Source organism: Onthophagus taurus, unplaced genomic scaffold (assembly GCF_036711975.1).
Source record: "Onthophagus taurus isolate NC unplaced genomic scaffold, IU_Otau_3.0 ScKx7SY_16, whole genome shotgun sequence".
In the NCBI taxonomy this organism is placed as follows: Eukaryota; Metazoa; Arthropoda; class Insecta; order Coleoptera; family Scarabaeidae; genus Onthophagus; species Onthophagus taurus.
The window spans coordinates 1,791,431-1,817,394 of NW_027248941.1; the positions used below are offsets into that span (position 1 = coordinate 1,791,431).

At 26.9% G+C, this 25,964-nt stretch overlaps 3 protein-coding genes and 2 long non-coding RNA genes across 5 annotated transcripts in view; 3 read left to right on the forward strand and 2 right to left on the reverse strand.

Moving 5' to 3' along the window:
* The window catches only part of LOC111422590 (uncharacterized), a 94,906-nt gene that overhangs the window by 4,175 nt on the left and 64,767 nt on the right, over nucleotides 1-25,964 (forward strand). The gene's annotated exons all lie outside the window — the stretch shown is intronic.
* Nucleotides 51-5,929, reverse strand: LOC111415483 (putative odorant receptor 85e). The gene is made up of 6 exons (XM_071201053.1): nucleotides 5,866-5,929; nucleotides 5,569-5,812; nucleotides 3,040-3,514; nucleotides 2,882-2,983; nucleotides 151-306; nucleotides 51-104 (listed from the first exon to the last, which is right to left on the reverse strand). The coding sequence occupies exons 1-6, from the start codon at nucleotides 5,927-5,929 to the stop codon at nucleotides 51-53; spliced, it is 1,095 nt and encodes a 364-aa protein (XP_071057154.1).
* On the reverse strand, nucleotides 6,132-6,756 carry LOC111415482 (uncharacterized). Its single transcript, XR_011642247.1, has 3 exons — nucleotides 6,687-6,756; nucleotides 6,480-6,635; nucleotides 6,132-6,421 (listed from the first exon to the last, which is right to left on the reverse strand). It is a non-coding gene; the product is annotated as an uncharacterized lncRNA (long non-coding RNA).
* LOC111415472 (coiled-coil domain-containing protein 42 like-2-like) lies at nucleotides 17,273-18,438 on the forward strand. Its single transcript, XM_023047172.2, has one exon. It carries the CDS (start codon nucleotides 17,372-17,374, stop codon nucleotides 18,365-18,367), a length of 996 nt encoding a protein of 331 aa, XP_022902940.2. The 5' UTR covers nucleotides 17,273-17,371; the 3' UTR covers nucleotides 18,368-18,438.
* On the forward strand, nucleotides 22,948-24,012 carry LOC111415481 (uncharacterized). The gene is made up of 4 exons (XM_023047182.2): nucleotides 22,948-23,062; nucleotides 23,137-23,307; nucleotides 23,457-23,474; nucleotides 23,547-24,012. Exons 1-4 carry the CDS (start codon nucleotides 23,017-23,019, stop codon nucleotides 23,921-23,923), a joined length of 612 nt encoding a protein of 203 aa, XP_022902950.2. The 5' UTR covers nucleotides 22,948-23,016; the 3' UTR covers nucleotides 23,924-24,012.

Here is a 25,964-nt window from a genome sequence, read left to right on the forward strand (position 1 = left end):
TTACTCGGATTAGGTTATAATTAAGTGGGTGGAGAAATCTTTTTAATAATTTATTCGGAGACTTGGCGGAGAAAAGTTAGATAAGAAAACGAAGTTTTAATTGCCTGCAATAACAAAATAAGACAAAAATTGTTGAATTAATTAACTTACAAAGAGAAATGTTGATAAGGCCATCGGGAAAAATTTCCAAGCTGTTAATAAAATCGGTTTTTTCAGTTTAATTTGGATGATTAAAAGGGTTTTTTGGATCTTTTTGTCGCACAAATACCAAGGGGATTTCCAAAATGAATCCAAAACCATCTCAGACTAAAAATAAATACTAAATTTATTATTTTAAAGGATAAAAAATCAAATTTTTTATTGGTTAGGTTATATTTAATTAAGATGACATTAAAAAAATAATTTTTATTTATTTTTTATGTTCAAATTCGTAATCTTGATTAAAAATCCTTTAAAATGATACCAAACTCGATGGGGTTACCTCAAAATTTGATTATTTTCAAGATGGCGGCTAAATTTTTAGGTTAACTTTGCTATTTTTAAAGATAACATCATCGAGTTTGGACTCATTTTAAAGCATTTTTAATTTTCTTTAATAAATAACTAATAAAAAAATCATTTTTTTTATTAGTTAGGTTATGTTTAATTAAGATGACATTAAAAAAATAATTTTTATTTATTTTTTATGGTCAAATTCGTATTCTTGATTAAAAATCCTTTAAAATGACACCAAACACGATGGGGTTGTCTCAAAATTGACGTATTCGATTTTTTTTTTTAAGATGGCGGATAATTTTTTAGGTTAATTTTTTTGTTTTTAAAGATAACATCATCGAGTTTGGTCTCATTTTAAAGGATTTTTAATTTTCTCTAATAAATAACTAATAAAAAATCAATTTTTTTATTAGTTAGGTTATGTTTAATTAACAATAAGATGACATTAAAAAAATAATTTTTATTTCTTTCTTATGGTCATATTCGTAATTTCGATTAAAAATCCTTTAAAATGACACCAAACACGATGGGGTTATCTCAGGATTGACGTATTCGATTTTTTTTCAAGATGGCGGATACTTTTTTAGGTTAATTTTTGTTTTTAAAGATAACATCATCGAGTTTGGCCTCATTTTAAAGGATTTTTAATTTTCTTTAATAAATAACTAATAAAAAATCAAATTTTTATTAGTTAGGTTATGTTTAATTAGGATAACATTAAAAAAATAATTTTTATTTATTTTTTATGGTCATATTCGTAATTTCGATTAAAAATCCTTTAAAATGACACCAAACACGATGGGGTTGTCTCAAAATTGACGTATTCGATTTTTTTTCAAGATGGCGGATACTTTTTTAGGTTAATTTTTGTTTTTAAAGATAATCCTATCGAGTTTGGACTCATTTTAAAGCATTTTTAATTTTCTCTAATAAATAACTAATAAAAAATCATTTTTTTTATTAGTTAGGTTATGTTCAATGAAGATGATATTAAAAAAATAATTTTTATTTGTTTTTTATGTTCAAATTCGTAATCTTGATTAAAAATCCTTTAAAATGACACCAAACACGATGGGGTTATCTCAAAATTGACGTATTCGATTTTTTTTCAAGATGGCGGATACTTTTTTAGGTTAATTATGTTAATTTTAAAGATAATCTCATCGAGTTTGGACTCATTTTAAAGGATTTTTAATTTTCTCTAATAAATAACTAATAAAAAATCAATTTTTTTATTCGTTAGGTTATGTTTAATTAAGATGACATTAAAAAAATAATTTTTATTTATTTTTTATGGTCAAATTCGTAATCTTGATTAAAAATCCTTTAAAATGATACCAAACTCGATGGGGTTATCTCAAAATTGACACATTCGATTATTTTCAAGATGGCGTCTAAACGTTTAGGTTAACTTTGCTATTTTTAAAGATAACCCCGTCGAGTTTGGACTCGTTTTAAAGGATATTTAATTTCTTACATGAAATTATCAATAAAAAGAGTTAATTTCTTTTCGTTTGATACGATTTCTTAAGATAAAACCGGAAGTAAACCGATTTTCTCTTTAACAATTGATTTTTTATCAACAAAAGTTGTTTCTAATGCATTCAAAATTAAAAATCCTTTTATTTGAGTATAAACACGATGGGGTTATCTTAAAATTAACACATCGGTTTTTTTCAAAATGGCGCCTAAGTTATTTAGGTTATCTTTGCTATTTTTAAAGATAACTACATCGAGTTTGGACTCATTTTAAAGGATTTTTCATTATCTTTACGAAAGTATCAATAAGAAATTAAATTTGAAACTTTATGCTTTTTGTAGGTTAGGTTAATCCTCAATTACGATTATTTTCAATCTTTTTAATATTAAAATTTGTAATCCACATCAAAAATCCTTTAAAATGACACCAAACTCGATGGGGTTATCTCAAAATTGACACATTCGATTGTTTTTCAAGATGGCGGATAATTTTTTAGGTTAACTTTGTTATTTTTAAAGATAACCCCATCGAGTTTGAACTCGTTTTAAAGGATTTTTTGTACTCTATACGAAAATGTCAATAAGAATTTTGTTTTTTAGAAATTTCGTATTTTTTGTAGGTTAGGTTATGTTTTAAATGATTTTAAAATCATTTTTTACATTGAAATTTGTAATCCACATCAAAAATAGCACCAAACACGATGGAATTAATTTAAAATCAACAAATATCGTATTTTCAAGATGGCGGATATTTTTTTAGGTTATCTTTTTCATTTTTGAAGATAACCCCATCGAGTTTGGACTCATTTTACAGGATTTTTCATTACCTTTACGAAAATATTAATAAAATTTGAAGTTTCATATTTTTGATTTTATAAAAGATTAAAAAATCATTTTTTTAACTCACCGAAGTGGTTAATTTTTGCCCGATGAAAGTTAAACAAAAAAGTTGGGTGTGCGAGATCATAATGTACTCAATCAAAGAATACGTCGTTGAATTAAACGATTTCTAAAACAATATTTTAACTTAATTAATTAATTAATAACTTAATTATAATTAATTACCGAAACCACAATCGAGTACATAATAAAAATGTTATAAGAAATACCCAACATCACGTTGGGTAGATGCAAAGGTGCAAAAAAATTTTCAGTTTCCTCACAAATTTTCATCAAAACTTGATGATTTCGAACCCAATTTTTCAAAATTTCGTTCAAATCGGATTTAAATTTCTCCGTCTCGATGATTTTTAGCATCCCCAGGTTAATTTGTTTATCGAATAAATCGTTTTTGAACCTAACCACGTCTTGCTTCGAAACGTTTTGTTGCAACAGCGCCGTAAAAACGACGTTTTCCAGTTCGAAACTTAAAAATTCGAATTGTGACCCGATCATAAATCCGACGCAAACGAAGAACATGTCGGAGGCGCCGTAAGAAAATCCCATAAAGTATTGCGTTAAGCTTTGTGTGAAATATGTTAGTTCATACTTTGGGGATGATTTCCAATCGTACGGGTACCATAAAGGTAAAGGGAGAACTCTAAAATTAAAATTAATAATAGATTCGTAATCGTGATTAAAAATCCTTTAAAATGATACCAAACACGATGGGGTTATCTCAAAATTGACGTATTCGATTTTTTTTCAAGATGGCGGATAATTTTTTAGGTTAATTATGTTGCTTTTAAAGATAATATCATCGAGTTTGGGTTCATTTTAAAGTATTTTTTATTATATATATGAAATAACCAATAAAAAATCAAATTTGTTATTAATTGGGTTATGTTTAATTATGATGACATTAAAAAAATAATTTTTATTTCTTTTTTGGATTAAAATTCGTAATCTTCATGAAAAATCCTTTAAAATGACACCAAACACGATGGGGTTATCTCAAAATTGACGTATCCGATTATTTTCAAGATGGCGGATTATTTTGTAGGTTATCTTTTTTGTTTTTAAAGATAATCCTATCGAGTTTGGACTCATTTTAAAACATTTTTAATTTTCTTTAATGAATAACTAATAAAAAATCAATTTCTTTAATAGTTAGGTTATGTTTAATTACGATGACATTAAAGAAAAAAATTTTGTTTACTTTATTATGGGCAAATTCGTAATCTTGATTAAAAATCCTTTAAAATGATACCAAACTCGATGGGGTTATCTCAAAATTGACATATTCAATTATTTTCAAGATGGCGGCTAAATTTTTAGGTTAACTTTGCTATTTTTGAAGACAACCCCATCGAGTTTGGACTCATTTTAAAGCATTTTTAATTTTCTTTAATAAATAACTAATAAAAAATCAATTTATTTAATAGATAGGTTATGTTTAATTAAGATGACATTAAAAAAAAAAATTTTATTTACTTTTTTATGGGCAAATTCGTAATCTTGATTAAAAATCCTTTAAAATGATACCAAACTCGATGGGGTTACCTCAACATTGACACATTCGATTATTTTCAAGATGGCGGCTAAATTTTTAGGTTAACTTTGCTATTTTTAAAGATAACCCTATCGAGTTTGGACTCATTTTAAAGGATTTTTTATTATCTTTACGAAAGTATCAATAAGAAATTAAAATTTGAAATTTTATGCTTTTTGTAGGTTAGGTTATACTCAATTACGATGATTCTCATTTTTTTGAGTATTAAAATTTGTAATCTACATCAAAAATCCTTTAATATGACACCAAACTCGATGTGGTTACCTCAAAATTGACACATTCGATTATTTTCAAGATTGCGGCTAAATTTTTAGGTTAACTTTGCTATTTTTAAAGATAACCCTATCGAGTTTGGACTCATTTTAAAGGATTTTTTATTATCTTTACGAAAGTATCAATAAGAAATTAAAATTTGAAATTTTATGCTTTTTGTAGGTTAGGTTATACTCAATTACGATGATTCTCATTTTTTTTAGTATTAAAATTTGTAATCTACATCAAAAATCCTTTAATATGACACCAAACTCGATGTGGTTATCTCAAAATTGACACATTCGATTATTTTCAAGATGGCGGCTAAATTTTTAGGTTAACTTTGCTATTTTTAAAGATAACCCCGTCGAGTTTGGACTCGTTTTAAAGGATTTTTTGTAATCTCTTTGTAATTTTTTTTAAAAATTTTGTATTTTTTTGTAGGTTACGTTATGTCCAATTTGGATAATTTAAAAATTGTTTTTTATATTAAAATTCGTATTCCACATTAAAAATTCTTTAAAATAACACCAAACACGATGGGGTTAATTTAAAATCAACTAATTTCGTATTTTCAAGATGGCGGCTGCGTTTTTAGGTTATCTTTTTCATTTTTGAAGATAACCCCAGCGTGTTTGGGCTCATTTTAAAGGATTTTTTATTTCCTATCAGAAAACATTGTTTTCTCAATTTTTTTTTCAAAATGGCGTCTAAGTCGCCATTAACTTTGCCATTTTGAAAGATAACCCCATCGAGTTTGGACTCATTTTAAAGGATTTTTCATTACTTTTACGAATATATTAATAAAATTTGAAATTTCGTATTTTTGTAGGTTAAGTTACGTATTTTAACGGATTTTTCTTGTAGATTTCGAAATTAAGTGAATTTACCTCCCCGTTTTTGAAATAAAAAAGATCGGTAACAACGCCATGAATTGTCCTGTGAAAAATACGGCAATCGACCAAATTAAAACGATGTTTCTGTTTAATTTATCGTAAAAAGTGATGGTTTTTTCGCTAAATCCGGTGTTCGTCGTCCGTTTGAAGTTGTCGTTTATCAATTTCACCAAGTTTTTGAGGTTATCTTCGCGGAAATAAAAATAATTTATTCTGATTACTGACGAGAGGAAAATTACTGGAAAAAATTGTTTTTTTTGATTTAATTAATTAAATTAATTAAGAATTTACCTGAATTCATGACCTCAACAGCGATTTTATCGATTTCTTTTTCTTTTTTGTTATAAATCTCCATCAGGCTTAGAATAATCCCAGAAATTAACCCAAAATTGCAAGTTAATCTCCAAAAATAGAACAAAATTTTGATTAATAACCCAAATTTTTTATTTAGCTTAAACATGGACATCGTCCCACAAATTAGGACGTTGTATCTCAACAACTTAATCATTTTAACAATATTAATCGAAACAATTAATCCCTATTTATATATCTAGATGCTTTAAATTATTAATTAATTAATTGGGGGAGTTCAGATTCAAGTTTGATCCAGTTTTAGTTTCTAAACGTTTTCAATTTAAATATTAATAAAGTTAAATCACTTTCCTAAACTAATTTTTTCTGAAAGAAAAACGTTTAAAGCTTTCTCTTTGCCATTGAAATCACAACAATTGGCCACATATGGCGTTTTGATTACTTTTACTTTATTAGAAGTGTAAGAATGTGCTTAAATTGCTCCTTGACGTCGGTTTCTAAGCAAAGTAAAGAAGCTAAACGAAGTTTTTATCACCTAAAAGTGAGAAAAAAAGTTAATGTTGATTTTAAATTCATTTTCTTGGATTTTCTACCCAGCTATAAGCCCCCAAATCGAACATTACAAATTTTCCGAGCGAAATTCCAATATCTCTCTGCAAATTTAGATGAACCAGGAGAAATAAAGCTTTAGTTTCCCTCGGGCAAAGATACCAAGGCGTCGAATAAAGCGAAAATTGCAATTTTCGGCTCTTAAACAACAAATTAAATCAAAACTGATTAATTAAACGTTAATTAATTACTTCTTGGAGGAGATAATCGGAGGTGAAGGCCGCCAAAAAGCTTTGAATGGCCGAGGCTAAAAAATAAGTCACCATTTGGGAGCGATTCGCCAAAGATTCCGTCTAAAAAAAGTTAATTTTAAATCTAATTAAGTAATTAATACGAAATAACCAATAAAACATTAAAGAAAAAATTTGTATTTATTTTTTACGGTCAAATTCGCAATCTTGATTAAAAATCCTTTAAAATGACACCCAACATGATGGGGTTATCTCAAAATTGACATATCCGATTATTTTCAAGATGGCGGATGATTTTGTAGGTTAATTTTGCTGTTTTTCAAGATAATCTCATCGAGTTTTTACTAATTTTAAAGGATTTTTAATTTTCTTTAATAAATAACTAATAAAAATTTATTTTTTTTATTAGTTAGGTTATGTTTAATTAAGATGACATTAAAAAAAATTTTTTATTTATTTTTTATGATCAAATTCGGAATCTTGATTAAAAATGCTTTAAAATGACACCCAACATGATGGGGTTATCTCAAAATTGACTTATCCGATTATTTTCAAGATGGCGGATGATTTTGTATATTAATTTGGCTGTTTTTCAAGATAAACCCATCGAGTTTGGACTCATTTTAAAGGATTTTTAGTTTTCTTTAATAAATAACTAATAAAAATTAAATTTTTTTATTAGTTAGGTTATGTTTAATTAAGGTGACATTAAAAAAAAATTTTTATTTATTTTTTATGATCAAATTCGGAATCTTGATTAAAAATCCTTTAAAATGACACCAAACACGATGGGGTTATCTCAAAATTGACGTATCCGATTTTTCAAGATGGCGGGTAATTTTTTAGGTTATCTTTTTTGTTTTTAAAGATAATCCTATCGAGTTTGGAGTCATTTTAAAGGATTTTTAATTTTCTTTAATAAATAACTAATAAAAATTCAATTTTTTTATTAGTTAGGTTATGTTTAATTAAAATGACATTAAAAAAAATTTTTTATGGTCAAATTCGGAATCTTGATTAAAAATGCTTTAAAATGACACCCAACATGATGGGGTTATCTCAAAATTGACTTATCCGATTATTTTCAAGATGGCGGATGATTTTGTAGGTTAATTTTGCTGTTTTTCAAGATAACCCCATTGAATTTGGGCTCATTTTAAAGGATTTTTAATTTTCTTTAATAAATAACTAATAAAAATTCAATTTTTTTATTAGTTAGGTTATGTTTAATTAAAATGACATTAAAAAAAAATTTTTATGGTCAAATTCGGAATCTTGATTAAAAATCCTTTAAAATGACACCAAACACGATGGGGTTATCTCAAAATTGACGTATCCGATTTTTTCAAGATGGCGGGTAATTTTTTAGGTTATCTTTTTTGTTTTTAAAGATAATCCTATCGAGTTTAGACTCATTTTAAAGGATTTTTAATTTTCTTTAATAAATAACTAATAGAAATTCAATTTTTTTATTAGTTAGGTTATGTTTAATTAAGATGACATTAAAAAAAATTTTTTATTTGTTATGATCAAATCCGCAATCTTGATTAAAAATCCTTTAAAATGATACCAAACTCGATGGGGTTACCTCAAAATTGACACATTCGATTATTTTCAAGATGGCGGCTAAATTGTTAGGTTAATTTTGCTATTTTTAAAGATAACCCCATCGACTTTGGACTCATTTTAAAGGATTTTTAATTTTCTTTAATAAATAATTAATAAAAATTCAATTTTTTTATTAGTTAGGTTATGTTTAATTAAGATGACATTAAAAAAATATTTTTATATTTTATGTTGAAATTCGCAATCTTGATTAAAAATCATTTAAAATGATACCAAACTCGATGGGGTTACCTCAAAATTGACACATTCGATTATTTTCAAGATGACGGCTAAATTGTTAGGTTAATTTTGCTATTTTTAAAGATAACCCCATCGAGTTTGGACTCATTTTAAAGGATTTTTAATTTTCTTTAATAAATAATTAATAAAAATTCAATTTTTTTATTAGTTAGGTTATGTTTAATTAAGATGACATTAAAAAAATATTTTTATATATTATGTTGAAATTCGCAATCTTGATTAAAAATCATTTAAAATGATACCAAACTCGATGGGGTTACCTCAAAATTGACACATTCGATTATTTTCAAGATGGCGGCTAAATTGTTAGGTTAACTTTGCTATTTTTAAAGATAACCCCATCGAGTTTGGACTCATTTTAAAGAATTTTTAATTTTCTTTAATAAATAACTAATAAAAATTCAATTTTTTTATTAGTTAGGTTATGTTTAATTAAGATGACATTAAAAAAAATTTTTTATTTGTTATGGACAAATCCGCAATCTTGATTAAAAATCATTTAAAATGATACCAAACTCGATGGGGTTACCTCAAAATTGACACATTCGATTTTTTCAACATGGCGGCTAAATTTTTAGGTTAACTTTGCTATTTTTAAAGATAACCCCATCGAGTTTGGACTCGTTTCAAAGGATTTTTAATTTCCTTTAATAAATAACCAATAAAAATCAATTTTGTTATTAGTTAGGTTATGCTTAATGAAGATGATATTAGAAAAATAATTTTATTTATTTTTTATGGTCAAATTCGTAAGCTTGGTTAAAAATCCTTTAAAATGAACCCAACCTCGAGGGGGTACCTCAAAATTGACACATTCGATTATTTTCAAGATGGCGGCTAAATTTTTAGGTTATCTTTGCTATTTATGAAGACAACCCCATCGAGTTTGGACTCATTTTAAAGGATTTTTCATTATCTTTACGAAAATATGAATAAAAAATTAAAATTTAAAACTTTATGCTTTTTGTAGGTTAGGTTATGCTCAATTACGATGATTTAAAAATTTTTTAATATTAAAATTCGTAATTTACATCAAAAATCCTTTAATATGACACCAAACTCGATGGGGTTATCTCAAAATTGACGTAATTGATTTAATTAATTAATTTACCACGCTCAACCCGAACATGATAAACACCGAATTCCCCAAAATGCTCAAAAACATTAAAAGCAACCCAACGGAGAGGAAATTTTCGAGAAAATCGCACAAAGTCAAAACGTTCTTGTGATACTCAATAATCTGGACGATTTTCATTTTTAAAACATCTCGAAATTGCTGAGTTTGCATAAAATCGAAAATTTCGTAAAAATCTCCCCCATTTTCGATTTCATTTGAATTCGGGATGTGGTGTTTAAACGATTGGATTGTTTTTGCGTCAAATCCCGACGAAATCAAAGCTGAGTAACACACATTTTCCATTTCCCAAGATAAAATTTGGAATTGCCCAGCCGTCGCGAGAACGACGCAAATATAAAATGCGTCGGTTATGTTGTAATAATAACAAATTATAAATTGACATATTATTTGGTAAATGTGGGATAATTCGTAATAAGGCGATGAATTAGGGTCGTATGGATACCATAAAGAAATCGGTTCTTTCCTAAAAAACAAATTAATTAAGAATAATTAAAATTAATTAATTAAAAACACCTGTAAATCACGGGAACAAAAGCGAAAACGATCCCGGCTATAAACGACACAACCGTTTGGGTTATTGACACAAAATTTGCGGCGTTTAATAAATTGTTTATTGAAATTTCTTTAAGTCCGGTGTTGGAGGATTTTTTGAAATGTTCGTTTACGTAGTTGATTATTTTGATCGTTTCGTAATCGTACCTGTAATATAACACCATTCGGATTACAATTCCAATGTAGACGACTGCAAAGAAATTGAATAATTAATTTTTATGCTAAATTCGTAATCTGTATCGAAAATCCTTTAAAATGAGTCCAAACTCGATGGGGTTATCTTTAAAAATGGAAAAGATAACCTAACAAAACCGCCATTTTGAAAAAAAAAAACGGAAAAATTGGTTTTTTATATTAAAATTCGTAATCTATATTAAAAATCCTTTAAAATGACACCAAACACGATGGGGTTATCTCAAAACCAACTTATCGATTTTTCTTTCAAAATGGCGTCTTAATTGTTAGGTTATCTTTGCTGTTTTTGAAGATAAGCCCATCGAGTTTGTACTTATTTTAAAGGATTTTTTATTATCCTTATCAAAATATCAATGGGAAGCCCAAATTTTATTCTTTTGTAGGTTAGGTTATGTTGAATATGGATGATTTAAAACTTTTTTATATTAAAATTCGTAATCTACATCAAAAATCTTTTAAAATGACACCAAACACGATGGGGTTATCTCAAAACCAACTTATCGATTTTTCTTTCAAAATGGCGTCTTAATTAGGTTATCTTTGCTATTTTTGAAGATAACCCCATCGAGTTTGGACTTATTTTAAAGGATTTTTCGTTATCTTTACGAAAATATCAATAAGAAGTTAAAATTTAAAATTTTATATCTTTGTAGGTTAGGTTGTGTACAATTTGGATGATTTAAAAATTTTTTTGTAGTAAAATTCGTAATCTACATCAAAAATCCTTTAAAATGACACCAAACACGATGGGGTTATCTCAAAACCAACGTATCGATTTTTCTTTCAAGATGGCGTCTTAATTAGGTTATCTTTGCTATTTTCGAAGATAACCCCATCGACTTTAGGCTTATTTTAAAGGATTTTTCATTGTCTTTACGAAAATATCAATGGGAAACCCAAATTTCAAAGTTTATTGTTTTGTTGGTTAGGTTATGTTGATTTTGGATGATTTAAAACCTGTTTTTGTGTTAAAATTCGTAATCTACATCAAAAATCCTTAAAAATGATACCCAACACGATGGGGTTATCTCAAAACCAATTTTCCGATTTCTTTTCACAATGGCGGTTAGGTTTTTAGGTTATCTTTTTTATTTTTAAACATAACCCCATCGAGTTTGGGCTCATTTTAAAGGATTTTTCGTTATCTTTACGAAAATATCAATAAAAAAAGAAAATTTTATATTTCTAGAGGTTAGGTTATGCTCAATTTAAATGATTTTGAAATTTTTTTATGTTAAAATTCGTAATCTACATCAAAAATCCTTAAAAATAACACCAAACTCGATGGGGTTATCTCAAAACCAATTTTTCGATTTATTTTCAAAATGGCCGTTAGGTTTTTAGGTTATCTTTTTTATTTTTAAATATAACCCCATCGAGTTTGGGCTCATTTTAAAGGATTTTTCGTGATCCTTACGAAAATATCAATAAAAAAATAAAATTTTATATTTCTAGAGGTTAGGTTATGTTCAATGTGAATGATTTTGAATTTTTTTTTGTTAAAATTCGTAATCTACATCAAAAATCCTTTAAAATGATACCAAACACGGTGGTGTTGTTTCAATCCCAAATTTTCGATTTATTTTCAAAATGGCGGTTAGGTTTTTAGGTTATCTTTTTGATTTTTAAACATAACCCCATCGAGTTTGGGCTCATTTTAAAGGATTTTTCGTTATCTTTACGAAATAATCAATAAAAAAGTAAAATTTTATATTTCTAGAGGTTAGGTTATGCTCAATTTGAATGATTTTAAAATTTTTTTATGTTAAAATTCGTAATCTACATCAAAAATCCTTAAAAATAACACCAAACTCGATGGGGTTATCTCAAAACCAATTTTTCGATTTATTTTCAAAATGGCCGTTAGGTTGTTAGGTTATCTTTTTTATTTTTAAACATAACCCCATCGAGTTTGGGCTCATTTTAAAGGATTTTTCGTTATCTTTACGAAAATATCAATAAAAAAATAAAATTTTATATTTCTAGAGGTTAGGTTACGTTCAAATTGGATGATTTTGAAATTTTTTATGTTAAAATTCGTATCCCACATCAAAATTCCTTTAAAATAACACCAAACTCGATGGGGTTATCTCAAAACCGATTTTTCGATTTATTTTCAAAATGGCCGTTAGGTTGTTAGGTTATCTTTTTTATTTTTAAACATAACCCCATCGAGTTTGGGCTCATTTTAAAGGATTTTTCCTTATCTTTACGAAAATATCAATAAAAAAAGAAAATATTATATGTCTAGAGGTTAGGTTATGTTCAATTTGAATGATTTTAAAATTTTTTTATGTTAAAATTCGTAATCTACATCAAAAATCCTTAAAAATAATACCAAACTCGATGGGGTTATCTCAAAACCAATTTTTCGATTTATTTTCAAAATGGCCGTTAGGTTTTTAGGTTATCTTTTTTATTTTTAAATATAACCCCATCGAGTTTGGGCTCATTTTAAAGGATTTTTCCTTATCTTTACGAAAATATCAATAAAAAAACAAAATTTGGAATCAAATTAAAGGGAATTTCATAATTTTAAGCGATTTTAATTAGTTAACTCACCGCCATTCGTGAACTTTAAAAGGGCTTCGGTGGTGGATCGATCGACGTAAGCGAAATAAAAGATCGACATCAAAAGGTACCAAGTCGCGAAAGCCAAGCAAACGATTCTCAATAAATGAAACAATAATTTTTTTGGAAACCCGCAATTTCTTGAAAGAGGAATTAAATTCCCCACCTTCATCAATTTGTAATTATAATGTAAGAAATTCATTTTGGTCATTTCCAGTATGTTATGTTATAAGTTATAAGAGTTATGAGTTACAGCTGGAAGTGTCGGAGTTACACCAAAAGTATTACGAAGTTACCTTAATGACTATTGAATGAACAATCATTCTAATTATTCGGAAACGAACCTTATTTATACTCTTGTTATATGTTTCCAAAAAAGAAGTAATATGAGAAATGTATTTATTATTTAAAGACTATTCTACGTCTATTATTATTATTTGTTTATGACGGGCCACCTGCTACCACATAACTTATATATGTATACAGCATTAAAAAATATTAATTATCCGGTCATTTAAGTAATATCTTATTCTCTTTATTACGAAACGAATTCTTATTAATTCTTCTTATTAATTTGCTCGAATCGATTGAAATTCGCAACATTAGATAATGAATAAGTTATTAAAGGGAAAATGAATTGTCACAAAATGATTTTTGAAGTTTGTTTTGTCAAAAATTAAGCACAAAAAAATTTCCGTTAAAAAAATTCCCAATAATATGGTTCCGTCTCATCAAAATCATCATCAAGAACCGCAAAACCACGAATACTTTCCCGATCAATCCGTTACGTTCAACAAACGCGACAATTTCCTGTGTTTTCTATGGATTCCTCTGGTTCCGAGATACTGTCATCGGCGTCGACGAGAAAATCGCCCAGAAAGAAAACCATTTTCACCCATAAATCACAAATAAACGTCATCGATTACGACGATAACGACGAAAACGATAGCTGTAATTTTCGCAACGAAGAGATCAACCTGAACTCGTTCATTTTTAGCGGCGATAAAAATGAATCGAACTTAAAGTGCGCGACGCCTAAGACGTTGAATTTAATCTGTATCTTTACGTTTTTGGTTGTCTTTTCTTGCTTATGTTGGTACATTAATATGGTCTTTACGAAAACGGCCAGATTCGAAGGGTTCTTTGGAAACGAATATTTAAGGAAGAAATCGATTTTGTTTAAACGATAAAATGTTTTTTTTTCTTTTATTTTGTATCTAAATAAAATTATGAACCAACAAAAAGAAGGTGGCTTTATATTCGTAATCTACGTTCAATTCCCTTTAATTTGATACCAAACACGCGATATTTCGGATAAAATTAAGAAAAAAGTGAGGTTAAAATCATTCAAAATGGCCGCCAATTATATTTTTTGTTGTATTTATCTTAGTTTTAAAGATAAACACATCGAGTTTGGACTCGTTTTGAAGCATTTTCAATATCCCGTTTAATAAAAGCTTCAAAATTACAAAATTTTCGTTTATTTATTACAATTAAAAAAATTTAATTAAAATTTTAACTTTATATTCGTAATCTACATTAAATTCCCTTTAATTTGATACCAAACACGCGATATTTCGGCTAAAATTAAGAAAAAAGTGAGGTTAAAATCATTCAAAATGGCCGCCAATTATATTTTTTGTTGTATTTATCTTATCGTTAGTTTTAAAGATAAACACATCGAGTTTGGACTCGTTTTGAAGCATTTTTAATATCCCGTTTAATAAAAGCTTCAAAATTAGAAAATTTTCCTTTATTTATTACAACTAAAAAAATTCAATTACAATTTTAACTTTATATTCGTAATCTACTTTAAATTCCCTTTAATTTGATACCAAACACGCGATATTTCGGCTAAAATTAAGAAAAAAGTGAGGTTAAAATCATTCAAAATGGCCGACAATTATATTTTTTGTTGTATTTATGTTAGTTTTAAAGATAAACACGCCGAGTTTGGACTCATTTTGAAGCATTTTCAATATCCCGTTTAATAAAAGCTTTAAAATTACAAAATTTTTGTTTATTTATTACAATTCAAAAAATTTTATTAAAATTTTAACTTTATATTCGTAATCTACATTAAATTCCCTTTAATTTGATACCAAACACGCGATATTTCGGCTAAAATTAAGAAAAAAGTGAGGTTAAAATCATTCAAAATGGCCGTCAATTATATTTTTTGTTGTATTTATCTTAGTTTTAAAGATAAATACATCGAGTTTGGACTCATTTTGAAGCATTTTCAATATCCCGTTTAATAAAGGCCTCAAAATTACAAAATTTTCGTTTATTTATTACAATTAAAAAAAATTGAATTAAAATTTTAACTTTGTATTCGTGATCTACGTTAAATTCCCTTTAATTTGATACCAAACACGCGATATTTCGGCTAAAATTAAGAAAAAAGTGAGGTTAAAATCATTCAAAATGGCCGACAATTATATTTTTTGTTGTATTTATGTTAGTTTTAAAGATAAACACGCCGAGTTTGGACTCATTTTGAAGCATTTTCAATATCCCGTTTAATAAAAGCTTCAAAATTACAAAATTTTCGTTTATTTATTACAATTAAAAAAATTGAATTAATATTTTAACTTTGTATTCGTGATCTACGTTAAATTTCCTTTAATTTGATACCAAACACGTGATATTTCGGCTAAAATTAAGAAAAAAGTGAGGTTAAAATCATTCAAAATGGCCGCCAATTATATTTTTTGTTGCATTTATCTTAGTTTTAAAGATAAACACATCGAGTTTGGACTCATTTTGAAGCATTTTCAATATCCCGTTTAATAAGAGCTTCAAAATTACAAAATTTTCGTTTAGTTATTACAATTAAAAAAATTGATTTAAAATTTTAACTTTATATTCGTAATCTACGTTAAATTCCCTTTAATTTGATACCAAACACGCGATATTTCGGCTAAAATTAAGAAAAAAGTGAGGTTAAAATCATTCAAAATGGCCGCCATTTAAATTTTTTTTTGTATCTCTCTCAGTTTTAAAGATAAACATGTCGAGTTTGGACTCGTTTTGAAGCATTTTCAATATCCCGTTTAATAAAAGCTTCAAAACTACAAAATTTTCGTTTATTTATTACAATTAAAAAAATTCTATTAAAATTTTAACTACATATTCGTAATCTACTTTAAATTCCTTTTAATTTGATACCAAACACACGATATTTCGGCTAAAATTAAGAAAAAAGTGAGGTTAAAATCATTCAAAATGGCCGCCAATTATATTTTTTGTTGCATTTATCTTAGTTTTAGAGATAAACACATCGAGTTTGGACTCGTTTTGAAGCATTTTCAATATCCCGTTTAATAAAAGCTTCAAAATTACAAAATTTTCGTTTATTTATTACAATTAAAAAAATTGAATTAAAATTTTAACTTTGTATTCGTGATCTACGTAAAATTCCCTTTAATTTGATACCAAACACGCGATATTTCGGCTAAAATTAAGAAAAAAGTGAGGTTAAAATCATTCAAAATGGCCGCCAATTACATTTTTTGTTGTATCTCTCTCAGTTTTAAAGATACACATGTCGAGTTTGGACTCATTTTGAAGTATTTTCAATATCCCGTTTAATAAAAGCTTCAGAATTACAAAATTTTCGTTTATTTATTACAATTAAAAAAATTGAATTAAAATTTTAACTTTGTATTCGTAATCTACATTAAATTCCCTTTAATTTGATATCAAACACGCGATATTTCGGCTAAAATTAAGAAAAAAGTGAGGTTAAAATCATTCAAAATGGCCGCCATTTAAATTTTTTTTTGTATCTCTCTCAGTTTTAAAGATAAACATGTCGAGTTTGGACTCGTTTTGAAGCATTTTCAATATCCCGTTTAATAAAAGCTTCAAAATTACAAAATTTTCGTTTATTTATTACAGTTAAAAAAATTTAATTAAAATTTTAACTTTATATTCGTAATCTACATTAAATTCCCTTTAATTTGATACCAAACACGCGATATTTCGGCTAAAATTAAGAAAAAAGTGAGGTTAAAATCATTCAAAATGGCCGCCACTTAATTTTTTTTGTATTTCTCTTAGTTTTGAAGATAAGCACATCGAGTTTGGACTCATTTTAAAGCATTTTTAATTTGCCGCTTAATAAAGGCGTCGAAATTACAAAATTTTTTTGTTTAATTGCAACAAGCAAAAGATTTTAATTAAAATTCTAACTTTGTAATCGTAGTCTGCATCAAATACCCTTTAATTTTAATTAGAACAAAGGAAAATAACAAAGAATTCTTGTGTCAAAGTCAAAAATGACTTTGCAGTTTTAATTTTTTCAAGAAAGAAAATTTGGGTTAATTTTTTTTTATTTTTTTTTAATTATTTTCTCATTATGGGGAGAATTAAAAGAAAATGCAAGATACCCGACAAAAAGCTAAAAATGGATTTCCCGAAATTTCGCCCCGAAAACGAAGCGGGGCGATTTCTACTTTCAAAAAAAATCCTAAAATCATACAAAGACATTCACCCAGACTCCAATTACATCCGGGACACCCCCCAAATGTACAAAAGATTAGCCTGGGACCAAAAACGCATCAAAGAAAACACTTTAACGTGGAAGCGACAATCAGCGATAGAATTCCGATCGAAACTGGACCACGTAGCCTACCGTTGGATACAAAAAGCTAACGATTTCAAAAAATTAATCAAAAAATCCAACAAATTCGTAATGGGAAATGCGGAAAAACGCGCTAGAACGCGCATAAAAATCTTAAACGAACTCAATATCCAAGAAAAACGCGACGCGGACATCGAAAAATTACAAACCGATTACAACAGTTTATCGCAAATCAAATGTTTAATGGAAAACAAATTAAAATCGCTTAAAATGTACGAAGATTATCTCGAGGAAGTCGCCAAAAAAGACAACTTCAGAAACATCAATAACATCTTAATAAGATTTTACGATTTATTATCGACGAAAGACGCTCTTTCGAAAAAAATCATTGAATACGACGAGAATTTATTCACGTTAAAAGGGGATTTTGCGAAATTGCTCGAGGAAAAACGGACGAAATTAAACGGGATTTCGCATCATTTGGGGCTAACTTACCAAACTTATGAAAATGCGAGAGCGAATTCGCTCCGTTTGGAGGGACTCGTGGCGAAAATTCAAAAGGTTTGTGTGAGGAAACGCGCCGAACACATTGGGTTGAAAAAGGCTATCTGGAGTTGGTACCAGAAAGTGTGCCAAATGAGGGGGGACGAGATTAAAGTGAAAGAATGGGATATCGAGGCTCAATTGGAGTATATAGGTTCTAAATTTGGTGAATTGGCGGTGATTAATAAGTTTTTGCAACGTGAAAGAAAACAAACGAAGTTTATTTGATTTGATTTGTTAATAAAGTAGGGTTTTTGTTTGTATAAAATCGATTCAATAAATAAATAATTCAAAAATAATTTTTTTTTAAATTAATTAAGCGTAAATAAGGTTTTTGTGATGTGCGAAATCGAAAATGATTTGAAATGAGTCCAAACTCGATGTGTTTATCTTTAAAACTAAGACAAATACAAAAAAAAATGAAATAGCGGCCATTTTGAATGATTTTAACCTCACTTTTTTCTTAATTTTAGCCGAAATATCGCGTGTTTGGTATCAAATTAAAAGGAATTTAAAGTAGATTACGAATATAAAGTAAAAATTTTAATTAAATCTTTTTACGTGTAATAATTAAACGGAAAATTTGTAATTTTGACGCTTTTATTAAGCGGGAAATTGAAAATGCTTCAAAATGAGTCCAAACTCGACATGTTTATCTTTAAAACTGAGAGATATAAAAAAAAATTTAAATGGCGGCCATTTTGATTGATTTTAACCTCACTTTTTTCTTAATTTTAGCTAAAATATCGCGTGTTTGGTATCAAATTAAAGGGAATTTAAAGTAGATCACGAATATAAAGTTAAAATTTTTATTAAAGTTTCTTACTTGTTATAATTAAATGAAAAATTTGTAACTTTAATGGATTTATTAAGCGAGGAATTAAAAATGCTTCAAAATGAGTCCAAACTCGATGTATTTATCTCTAAAACTAAGAAAGATACAAAAAAACATGAAATGGCGGCCATTTTGACTGATTTTAACCTCACTTTTTCCTTAATTTCAACCGAAATATAGCGTGTTTGGTATCAAATTAAAGGGAATTTAATGTAGATTGCGAACATAAAGTTAAAATTTTTATTAAAGTTTCTTACTTGTAATAATTAAATGAAAAATTTGTAACTTTAATGGATTTATTAAGCGAGAAATTAAAAATACTTCAAAATGTGTCTAAACTCGATGTATTTATCTCTAAAACTAAGGAAGATACAGAAAAACATGAAATGGCGGCCATTTTGACTGATTTTAACCTCACTTTTTCCTTAATTTCAACCGAAATATAGCGTGTTTGGTATCAAATTAAAGGGAATTTAATGTAGATTGCGAACATAAAGTTAAAATTTTTATTAAAGTTTCTTACTTGTAATAATTAAATGAAAAATTTGTAACTTTAATGGATTTATTAAGCGAGAAATTAAAAATACTTCAAAATGTGTCTAAACTCGATGTATTTATCTCTAAAACTAAGGAAGATACAGAAAAACATGAAATGGCGGCCATTTTGACTGATTTTAACCTTACTTTTTCCTTAATTTCAACCGAAATATAACGTGTTTGGTATCAAATTAAAGGGAATTTAATGTAGATTGCGAATATAAAGTTAAAATTTTTATTAAAGTTTCTTACTTGTAGTAATTAAATGAAATATTTGTAACTTTAATGGATTTATTAAGCGAGAAATTAAAATACTTCAAAATGAGTCCAAACTCGATGTATTTATCTCTAAAACTAAGAAAGATACAAAAAACATGAAATGGCGGCCATTTTGACTGATTTTAACCTCACTTTTTCCTTAATTTCAACCGAAATATAGCGTGTTTGGTATCAAATTAAAGGGAATTTAAAGTAGATTACGAATTTAAAGTTAAAATTTTAATTAAATTGTTTTAATTGTAATAAATAAACGAAAATTTTGTAATTTTGAAGCTTTTATTAAACGGGATATTGAAAATGCTTCAAAATGAGTCCAAACTCGATGTATTTATCTCTAAAACTAAGAAAGATACAAAAAAACATGAAATGGCGGCCATTTTGACTGATTTTAACCTCACTTTTTCTTTAATTTCAACCGAAATATAGCGTGTTTGGTATCAAATTAAAGGAAATTTAATGTAGATTACGAATATAAAGTTAAAATTTTTATTAAAGTTTCTTACTTGTAATAATTAAATGAAAAATTTGTAACATTAATGGATTTATTAAGCGAAAAATTAAAAATACTTCAAAATGAGTCCAAACTCGATGTATTTATCTCTAAAACTAAGAAAGATACAAAAAAACATTAAATGGCGGCCATTTTGACTGATGTTAACCTCACTTTTTCCTTAATTTCGACCGAAATATAGCGTGTTTGGTATCAAATTAAAGGGAATTTAATGTGGATTGCGAATATAAAGTTAAAATTTTTATTAAAGTTTCTTACTTGTAATAATTAAATGAAAAATTTGTAACTTTAATGGATTTATTAAGCGAGAAATTAAAAATGCTTCAAAATGAGTCCAAACTCGATGTATTTATCTCTAAAAATAAGAAACATACAAAAAAACCTGAAATGGCGGCCATTTTGACTGATTTTAACCTCACTTTTTCCTTAATTTCAACCGAAATATAGCGTGTTTGGTATCAAATTAAAGGGAATTTAATGTAGATTGCGAATATAAAGTTAAAATTTTTATTAAAGTTTCTTACTTGTAATAATTAAATGAAAAATTTGTAACTTTAATGTATTTATTAAGCGAGAAATTAAAAATGCTTCAAAATGAGTCCAAACTCGATGTATTTATCTCTAAAAGTAAGAAAGATACAAAAAAACATGAAATGGCGGCCATTTTGACTGATTTTAACCTCACTTTTTTCTTAATTTTAGCCGAAATATCGCGTGTTTGGTATCAAATTAAAGGGAATTTAAAGTAGATTACGAATATAAAGTTAAAATTTTAATTAAATTTTTTTAATTGTAATAAATAAACGAAAATTTTGTAATTTTGAAGCTTTTATTAAACGGGATATTGAAAATGCTTCAAAATGAGTCCAAACTCGATCTGTTTATCTTTAAAACTAAGATAAGTACAACAAAAAATATAATTGGCGGCCATTTTGAATGATTTTAACCTCACTTTTTTCATAATTTTAGCCGAAATATCACGTGTTTGGTATCAAATTAAAGGGAATTTAATGTAGATTACGAATATAAAGTTAAAATTTTAATTGAATTTTTTTAATTGTAATAAATAAACGAAAATTTTGTAATTTTGAAGCTTTTATTAAACGGGATATTGAAAATGCTTCAAAATGAGTCCAAACTCGATGTGTTTATCTTTAAAACTAAGATAAGTACAACAAAAAATATAATTGGCGGCCATTTTGAATGATTTTAACCTCACTTTTTTCATAATTTTAGCCGAAATATCGCGTGTTTGGTATCAAATTAAAGGGAATTTAATGTAGATTACGAATATAAAGTTAAAATTTTAATTACATTTTTTTAATTGTAATAAATAAACGAAAATTTTGTAATTTTGAAGCTTTTATTAAACGGGATATTGAAAATGCTTCAAAATGGGTCCAAACTCGATGTATTTATCTTTAAAACTAAGATAAATACAACAAAAAATATAATTGGCGGCCATTTTGAACGATTTTAACCTCACTTTTTTCTTAATTTTAGCCGAAATATAGCGTGTTTGGTATCAAATTAAAGGGAATTTAAAGTAGATTACGAATATAAAGTTAAAATTTTAATTAAATTTTTTTAATTGTAATAAATAAACGAAAATTTTGTAATTTTGAAGCTTTTATTAAACGGGATATTAAAAATGCTTCAAAATGAGTCCAAACTCGATGTGTTTATCTTTAAAACTAAGATAAATACAACAAAAAATATAATTGGCGGCCATTTTGAATGATTTTAACCTAACTTTTTTCTTAATTTTAGCCGAAATATCGCGTGTTTGGTATCAAATTAAAAGGAATTTAATGTAGATTACGAATATAAAGTTAAAATTTTAATTAAATTTTTTAAATTTTAATAAATAAACGAAAATTTTGTAATTTTGAAGCTTTTATTAAACGGGATATTGAAAATGCTTCAAAATGAATCCAAACTCGATTTGTTTATCTCTAAAAGTTAAATAAATGCAACAAAAATTTAATTGGCGGCCATTTTGAATGATTTTAACCTAACTTTTTTCTTAATTTTAGCCGAAATATCGCGTGTTTGGTATCAAATTAAAGGGAATTTGAAGTAGATTACGAATATAAAGTTAAAATTTTAATTAAATTTTTTTAATTTTAATAAATAAACGAAAATTTTGTAATTTTGAAGCTTTTATTAAACGGGATATTGAAAATGCTTCAAAATGAGTCCAAACTCGACGTGTTTATTTTTAAAACTAAGGAATATGCAAGAAAAATTTAAATGGCGGCCATTTTGAATTACTTAAACGTCACTTTTTGCGTAATTTAACCGAAATATTCCGTGTTTGGTATCAAATTAAAGGGAATTTAACGTAGATTACGAATATAAAGTTAAAATTTTAATAATTTTGTTTTGCATTTTTGCATTGTCACAAAAATTCTTTTTTATTTTTTACTTGGTTCTAAATAAAATTATGACTAGCAAAATTGCTTTTGATTACAAAATATTTTTCTATGCAGCGTGAACAAACAACAAGTATTGGTTGCGTTTCAAGTAGATTTTTAAAATTCCATTCCGATAGCGTTTGGAAAAAAAGAGACCTCCAAAGAAATAGTTAAGAATGCGAAACGTTCTTGGCATAGCTCCATATAAAACAGAAACTGAGACGCATAATCGCTTCAGTTCATAATTTCCCTATAAACTCGTCGTTTATGAATAATTAATTAATTAAATAAAGCTAAAATGAAAGCTTTCTTGGCTCTTTTTGCGTTGATGACCATCGCTAACGGTTTGTATCAAATTATTTCTTATTTTTAATGAAATTAAGGAAAAATTAAACATTTAATTAATTAAAAAATTAAGCACAAGCTCCTCCGTTTCAAATAAATGGGAGTGCTTCCGTTGGGGCAAATTCAAGTCAAATTCAAATACAAGGTGAAAATAGCACCCAAAATTCAGAACAAGGTCAAAATAAAGGTGGAGCACAAGTTTCCGGTGGAGTTATTATAAACGGACCTCCACGGCCAGGAGCCGGTAAAAATTAATTTCTAAATCGTCTTGAATCAAAATCTTGTAAATAGCCCATTAAATGTCTAAAATCGTGTATATATATCATTAAAAAGAAATTAAATCAATTTTTTTAGTGGAAGTTTATTAATTTTTGTTTCTGTAATTATTTCTAGCTCAAAATGGAGGTGGGGGTAAGTAAAATTATTAATTATTCCATTATTAATCTTTTTTTAATTAATCTAAACTCTTTTACGTCAATGTAGCGGATATTGGAAGTTTTCTTCAAGGTGTATCTAATGGAATTGGTGATTTTATCAAAGGATTTGCACAACCAATTGAAGCTGTAGGAAAAACATTTTGTTTTGCAATTGATTCTGGAACTAATCAACTATTAAGACTTGATGATTTCGCTGGGAAAACTTTCTCGATTAGTGTTGATGGAGTACCGATTTATAACGGAACTATTCAAGGAGGGACTAGAAATGGTTCAAAAGGAACTGGTTCAAATGGAAGTAAAAGACATCATCACGGACAACATCATTTCGATTCTAAAAAAGCAATGAACCTTATCGAAAAGTTGAAAGGTGAAAAAGAAAATTTTGAAGATAAAAGACATCATGCAAGAAGAGATGCGCATTAAATATGCTAAAAAAAATTATTATTGTAAATTTAAATTGAAATGTAAAAAAATAATTTGACCCTAATAAAAATATATTGGCACAATTAAAACCAGTAGAAAATTTCATGAATTTTGATACCAAACACGACGTATTTGCGATAAAAATTGAGAAAAAGAATTTTAAATTTCAAATGGCGGCCATTTTGAATGATTTTAACCTCACTTTTTTCTTGATTTTAACCGAAATATCCCAAGTTTGGTATCAAATTGTAGGGAATTTAAGCTAGATTACGAATATAAAGTTAAAATTGTAATTAAATTTTTTTGCTTGTAGTAATTAAATGAAAATAATTTTAATTTTGAGGCTTTTATTAAGCGGGAAATTGAAAATGCTTTAAAATGAGTCCAAACTCGATGTATTTATTTTTAAAACTAAGGAATATACAAAAAAAAATGAAATGGCGGCCATTTTGAATGATTTAACCTCACTTTTTTCTTAATTTTAACCGAAATATCCCGTGTTTGGTATCAAATTAAAAGGAATTTAACGTAGATGACTAATATAAAGTTAAAAAGTTAATTAAATTTTTTTGCTTGTAGTAATTAAATGAAAATAATTTTAATTTTGGGGCTTTTATTAAGCAGGAAATTGAAAATGCTTCAAAATGAGTCCAAACTCGATGTATTTATCTTCAAAACTAAGGAATATACAAAAAAATTGAAATGGCGGCCATTTTGAATGATTTAACCTCACTTTTTTCTTCATTTTAATCGAAATATCGCGTGTTTGGTATCAAATCAAAGGGAATTTAACGTAGATTACGAATATAAAGTTAAAATTGTAATTAAATTTTTTTGCTTGTAGTAATTAAATGAAAATTATTTTAATTTTGAGGCTTTTATTAAGCGGGAAATTGAAAATGCTTCAAAATGAGTCCAAACTCGATGTGTTTATCTTCAAAATTAAGGAATATACAAAAAAATTGAAATGGCGGCCATTTTGAATGATTTAACCTCACTTTTTTCTTCATTTTAACCGAAATATTCCGTGTTTGGTATCAAATCAAAGGGAATTTAACGTAGATTACGAATATAAAGTTAAAATTGTAATTAAATTTTTTTGCTTGTAGTAATTAAATGAAAATTATTTTAATTTTGAGGCTTTTATTAAGCGGGAAATTGAAAATGCTTTAAAATGAGTCCAAAGTCGATGTATTTATTTTTAAAACTAAGGAATATACAAAAAAAAATGAAATGGCGGCCATTTTGAATGATTTAACCTCACTTTTTTCTTAATTTTAACCGAAATATCCTGTGTTTGATATCAAATTAAAGAGAATTTAATGTAGATTACGAATATAAAGTTAAAATTACAATTACATTTTTTGCTTGTAGTAATTAAATGAAAATAATTTTAATTTTGAGGTTTTTATTAAGCAGAAAATTGAAAATGCTTCAAAATGAGTCCAAACTCGATGTATTTATCTTCAAAATTAAGGAATATACAAAAGCAATTGAAATGGCGGCCATTTTTAATGATTTAACCTCACTTTTTTCTTAATTTTAACCGAAATATTCCGTGTTTGGTATCAAATTAAAGGGAATTTAATGTAGATTACGAATATAAAGTTAAAATTTTAATAAAATTTTTTTAATTGTAATAAATAAACGAAAATTTTGTAATTTTGAAGCTTTTATTAAACGGGATATTGAAAATGCTTCAAAACGAGTCCAAACTCGGTGTGTTTATCTTTAAAACTAACATAAATACAACAAAAAATATAATTGGCGGCCATTTTGAATGATTTTAACCTCACTTTTTTCTTAATTTTAACCGAAATATCCCGTGTTTAGTATCAAATTAAAGGGAATTTAATGTAGATTACGAATATAAAGTTAAAATTGTAATTAAATTTTTTTGCTTGTAGTAATTAAATGAAAATAATTTTAATTTTGAGGCTATTATTAAGCGGGAAATTGAAAATGCTTCAAAATGAGTCCAAATTCGATGTATTTATCTTCAAAACTAAGGAATATACAAAAAAAATTTAAATGGCGGCCA